Source organism: Orbicella faveolata, unplaced genomic scaffold (genome assembly GCF_042242905.1).
Source record: "Orbicella faveolata isolate gen_17 unplaced genomic scaffold, um_ofav_v1 contig_27, whole genome shotgun sequence".
Taxonomy (NCBI): domain Eukaryota; kingdom Metazoa; phylum Cnidaria; class Anthozoa; order Scleractinia; family Merulinidae; genus Orbicella; species Orbicella faveolata.
This window is the reverse complement of record NW_028301555.1, coordinates 3,645,529-3,651,429: the sequence shown is the minus strand read 5'-3', so window position 1 is coordinate 3,651,429 and position 5,901 is coordinate 3,645,529. Positions and strand designations below refer to the sequence as shown.

The window sequence follows — 5,901 nt, the reverse complement described above, 5'->3', positions numbered from 1 at the left end:
AAAAATGTATTAAAATTTCGAAACGGTTGAAATATAGAAATTCCCAAATGTATCCCAAACGATCTCAAAATATGCTACCAGACACGACAGACGAACAACAACTGAGCTGAGTGAAGTATACACACGCTTAAAACATGAAACCTCTGCTTTTTCGCCCCTTTGCAACGTTATTTCCACTGGTTTTTACGGATAGAACAGAATTGTTGGTCTCTGTGTTCGGCCGTTTAACTGTGCTGGTGCTGGTGAATCATAAATATAGCTCGCGGTTTTCGGTTTTTCCGTTTTTTCGTGGCGCGAGGCTAGGGTAATACTTAAAAACGACGACCTGTTTCACAACATTAAAGGGGGATTTGTAAGTATTGTGAAATAACATCCAGTGGTCTCCAAGGCACTCTGGTGCATATGACGAGGCCTCTGTCCTGCGATTAGATTATTCCATGGTAAAGGTGATGTAAATTTCACAAGCTTGTTTTGTCCGTAAATCCATGTTAAAAAGCTAAGACCACACAAGCACAGACAACTTAGCGAGCCTTCAAAACTTTTATGCTTCGTTATAAACATCTCGAGCAATCTGTGTGTTTGTGAACAGTCTGTGTTAGATGTCAAAACTATTTGCTCGCTGGTTACTGAATGCAAGAAGAAACAATAGGCAATCTCGTTCCCAGAGCCTTCGTTACCCTTGTTCCGCTGGACAAGGGTAACGAAGGCTCTGGGAACGAGATTGAACAGTTGACCGCGTGACGTGCTTTTCACTGGTAATGCATAATGTTAGTAGAAATGAAAAGAACATTTACAAATAAGCTTACATGTCAATTTTCAAGTTTATCCTTATGAGGAAGTTTTTATGGACGTTAGAAATTAGAAGGATTTGTATGGCAAGATCACGCTGTGCCATCCAGTCAGGCTCCAGTGGTTTTCAGTATAAATTCTAATATAAATCCTTGCAATTTTACAAGCTTTCAAACGGCCCTAAAATTTTACCTCTTGATTTAAGAGCCTAACATTTTCCACCCTTGCTGTTACTTATCCGCTCTTTCTATCTCCAATAGTTGAATGCCCATTAGTAATCCTTTGTTGAGATAAATAACGAAAAGGTCTCTGGAATGCAAAGCTTCCTCGCTTTCATACAACATCTTCAAATAATTTTTTGCACTATTCAAATGTTACATGGCATTGGTTTGAAAATTAGTATTCTGGCTAATTGAAGCATGCTTTTTCTTGTTTTGAATTTCCTTTATTCATTACCTTCTTGGATAAATATTCTCTGGGTACCAGAGGTTGTTTCTAGCTTATGCCGCGGCAAACGAGTGGCCAAACCGTGAGAATAAAATGATATAATACAAAGCTTTAATATATAAATATTTATATGTAAACAATATAAAGGCTCTATACGGAAAGAGGAAACCGCCCATGAAGATTCTCTCACACCCAGTGTCGGTTGGACAAGGCCCGGTGGGGGGGGGGGGGGGGGGTACTCCCTTATATGGGCTATATAGGTATGTGCGGCCCCAAAGGGTAGGGTTTATCAGCCGTTTTGGTCATAAATAAGGTATCGATTTTGGCCATTCTGGTCCTAAATTGGGTATGGTTTTAGCACTTTAGTCTTGGATTGCGTATATTTCTTAGAAGAAGCTACTTTTTCATCATTATCAATAAGACCGTCAACAAAAGCCCTTCATAACCTATGTTTAGGGCAACTGTGCCAGCTACAAAGGTCACAATTAGGGTTTCGAATTTTTGGCCAGGTCTTAAAAAGGGTAGCAAAAATCACAGATTTTGGTCATAAATAGGTTAAGGATTTTGGGAGGTGGGCCGCACACACCTACCCAACTTTTCTGGGAGTACTCCACCCCGGGGGAGAAGGCTAATAGTTTGTAGTTTTCACGCCGTAGTACAGATTACAATTTTATCTGCATTTTACGAAATACAAATCAAAAGTTCTTTAAAAGTGTTAGAAGCCAATTTAATAGGTTTAATAGGATGTGTCAACCGAAGGCAATTTTGTGCCCTCTTTGCGGTGAACTTAATTATATGATCACATTTCATTTCCTCGTTCCTCGTCGCTACTGAGTAATTTGACTGTTTTTATTCTGCTCGTATACCTGCAAATGCACGTTAGGTTTTAGATGAAACACTTCCGGTCAAAAATATCTGTATGAGCTATTGTGTTGTTCAGTTGAAGTGCGGCAAACGCAGTCTTACGTTAAAAAATTACGGAGAGGTACTGAGAGTCTCTGGGAAGGGGTAGCTGGGGATTTTAGTGGCTTTTATTCTTCGAAGCACTCAGACTGTTGGAATTAGAGTGCCATGGATTACCATGAAAAAAATGGATGATCGCGAGTCTAACACAAGACAAACTAAAATTAACAGTTGAGTAATAAACAATTTCGTTTCTTAGCAATTGTAAAATCACGAGTCTCAGTTATAGAGACAGATTTTGTATCCTGAAGAGCGTTATAGAACATCTACCTCACCAAAAGTTTTGAAAACAGCTCGCCGCGATCGCTTGAAATGGAAGAGTAAAGCAAGATGACGAGCTCAATGGCCTTGATGATGCTCGTTATACTTCTTGTCGCTGGAAGAGTTTGTTGCAATGACACGACTGGCTCTCTTGCTCAGCCTGACTGCGAGATGAGAAGAGTCAAAGATCACACACTTTTGTATATTTTTATAGTTCACTGTTCTGTTCTTGTTTTCCTTCTGGCTAGTGAATATATTCTATAACGTCAACCCCGTTAATTAATGTCCCAGAAAAGGTTAGGCTGGCTTTGATTGTGACGGGAAGGGAGAGCGTGGCTTAATTCTAACACTTGTAATACAATGGATTTAAATCTGATATTTCCCTCAACATATATATTCTCCTCGATCATTACGGTCTTTAATTAATAGGTTAAGTCTGTATACGAGTCACGTGGCCCATCAGGCCGGAGCTTATCCCGGTTTCCGTAGCATGAAGTGACTAGGAGTATTTCTACTCCTCGCTTGATGGAATGCTAGTCCATTGCAGGGTTATCCTTAGCATTAAGTTCGCCGGTACCCATTTATACACCTGCGTGGAGAGGCACTGTGAGAGTAAAGTGTTTCGCCCAACTGTACACAACACAATGTCCCCGGCCAGGGCTCTAACCCGGACCGCTCGATCCGAAGACGAGCCCACTAACTATGAGGCCACCGCTCCTCTAATTATCTCCATCACCAAATTCTCCCAATATATTCCACCAATCTGAGTTGGTGTACCTAAAAACCTAAATAAAAACAGCACAATGCGTTCAATTTAGTAGCTTTGTTACAGCGCCAAATAAGCCGAGATTCTTGGACAGTTTTAGGGTTTGAAGATTTGAAAACATTTGTACGTTGGATTCCAGCAAGGTTTTTCCTAACAAGTCTTGATAATTTTTTAAAACTTTAAATAACTGTAACAACTCACACTATAACGTAAGTGGCTTCAAAATTGGAAATCTTATTTCTTAATCACGTTGTTTCCATTTCTGGTATTATATTCGTACCACGGCCATTTTTGTTTATTTATTTAACTTCGCCTAACTAAAATGCTGACTTATATACAACAAAATTTATTAGGCAGGGAGACCAGTACAGCCTAGCCAATTACAGTGGATCCCAGGGTACTAATAAGAATTAAACTTAAGCTAGCTACTCATATATAAACAAGAATCGAAAGGAAACCTGAAAACTGTTCAAATTGCTAGAAACAGCACGACGGCGGACACAGAATAGACCTCGCTATGTTGCACCTGGGACAGATTGTTCTCCAGGTTCTTATGTCGACAACGTCGTGCAGATCTAGAGCCCTATTGAAGTAGTAAACGCTGTATTAATTAGAGACTTGTTCTCTCTTGCTTCAACAGATACCCAAGTGCTTGATAAGTTACCTTCAGACTCAGGCTGCATCGTTACAGAGTCTCAAAAGCGACTTTGAAAGCACTAAAGAGGAGTTGCAACAAGCTTCAAGTGATAAGTATAAAACGTTTAACAAATTACCTTTACTGTATCCCTCAAATTTAAAAACGACCTTCGCAAAGTCTGTTCAATTACGGTGTACAATAAACTGATTTTCTTTCGTCTCAGGGATAGTGTAACCTGCAGCTTGCCGTAGTGGGCTGGCCGACCTTTACAACTAAAAGAACTAATGCCTTTTTTTTTTGTTTTTGTTTTTGTTTTTGTTTTTTTCCAGGTCAATGGCCTCCTGGGCATTACTGTATTCTGGCTACTGGAGGTTGTCCAGCCGGATTTACTCGTTCCCAGGGCCATTTGCGTGCTCTGAGTCAATTCGCCGCCAGTGCCTCCTACATCACCCCGGCCAAATTCGGAGATAGTAGGATCCAGTGTCATGGACGCTGCGGTCAGTATGGTCAGTGGATTGGCGACCTATACATGGCGGCTTGTTGCAAGTGATGGAAGCAACACGAGAATCGTTCCAACCAAAAGCACTGCAATAAAAAACTTTTGAAGTTAGGAAACTAGGGAGCTCATTTGCCAAGCAAAGTATTAAAAAATATGGCTAAGTGTGGTATCAGTGATATTCTGATGAGGGCACAATAAAACGATCTTGTTCAAAATACTCTTATTATTTGCTGAGCATCCATTGTCAAATTCCAAGTAATTTTAGTGTCTTTTTACTTTTGGTTAAAAATGCCCCGCACTGACGTCCAAAAATTGACTCGCCTTACCCCCTCCAACCTTAAACGTCCAGTAGTATAACTGGAGTTTAGTTGAATCTTAAGCGCGCTACTTATTGGGTCACGTGACAAGGTTAAATCTAAACGTCGCCCGCAGGGCGATACAACAAGCAATAAATTGTTGCCCGCTCTCCCACTAACCAGACGTTGCGTTAACTTCTTTTTGCCTTATTACTTTGTACTTAACTCCAGCTATATAACAAAACACTGATCTGGCTTTGAAAACAGTTAGTTTTGTTTCCTTCGAACCTCGATTCTCGGGGAAACAAAGCTAACTTTCTCCCTCGGTGCCAGTAATATGGTGTATCATTTCACGGCTCCTTGCCATTTCACAGCTGAACGATGAGCTCGCAATCCGAAAGAGCGGAATTCTCCGGGGATTTCAAACTTCTGCTGGTAGGCCTAAACAGATATTGTTCGGCAACTTTTGAGCAACTTTTCGGAGAGTGAGCAACTTTACTGTATCTTTTCTAAAAGCTAGCATATTTTTGGCATATTTTCACTATTTCGAAATCACATTCATAAGTAATTGATATTTTAACACGTTTTCTTTGAAAATTCACAAGAATTTCGCTAGAAACTCTCTTGCGTTTCGATCGGTATCTTATGTTGATAGATTCAGCAACATCACATGACAGTTTTAAATCTCGACTTAAGACTTATTTTTTTAAGAAGTATTTTTATAATTTATAATTTTATTTCATTTTTATGGTGATTGTAAAGCGCTATTGATCAGAATACGTAAATATGCGCTATATAAATGGGTAAATTACTATTATTATTATTATTATTATTATTATTATTATTATTATTATTATTATTGTTATTATTATAGATTCCAAAATATGAGTATGCCGGATGTGACTCCATTTTCAGAATGGAGATCCTGTGTTAATATTCTAAATATGGTATAACTAGCTCAAAATGGCGGACGGCAGGGCGCTTTCCTCTGACGATGAAGAATCCGATGAAGAACAACATCAAAGAGACCCAATCTAGGTTGCAATTGAAAATGGTGCAGAGCTTTCGAAGCCGAAAGCGTGAAGTAGTCGAGAAAAAAGGCAAATACAAGTCAAGTCGGGTGCAAAAGTCCATGAGCAAAGCCCCTGTTTATGACCAAATCAATCGAGGAAACCACTCGTTTTGTTGCTGTACAGAAACAGAGCCGGCTTGCTGCCCTTTGATTTCAGCAAGCAACTATAAA

General features: G+C 39.7%; 1 protein-coding gene across 1 annotated transcript; it reads left to right on the top strand.

Annotated features, from left to right (window-relative positions):
• Nucleotides 1-2,529: 2,529 nt before the first annotated feature.
• On the top strand, nucleotides 2,530-4,577 carry LOC149107186 (uncharacterized). Its single transcript, XM_089296949.1, has 3 exons — nucleotides 2,530-2,640; nucleotides 3,867-3,969; nucleotides 4,193-4,577. The coding sequence occupies exons 1-3, from the start codon at nucleotides 2,530-2,532 to the stop codon at nucleotides 4,411-4,413; spliced, it is 435 nt and encodes a 144-aa protein (XP_089153075.1). The 3' UTR covers nucleotides 4,414-4,577.
• The last annotated feature ends 1,324 nt before the right edge of the window (nucleotides 4,578-5,901 follow it).

Excerpts from the sequence above, each read along its gene's own strand:
- LOC149107186 (XM_089296949.1), top strand. The coding sequence starts at position 2,530 with ATGACGAGCTCAATGGCCTTGATGATGCTCGTTATACTTCTTGTCGCT. Across the intron at positions 2,641-3,866 it reads CTGACTGCGAGATGAGAAGA|ATACCCAAGTGCTTGATAAG; the intron begins GTCAAAGATCAC and ends TTGCTTCAACAG. Across the intron at positions 3,970-4,192 it reads GGAGTTGCAACAAGCTTCAA|GTCAATGGCCTCCTGGGCAT; the intron begins GTGATAAGTATA and ends GTTTTTTTCCAG.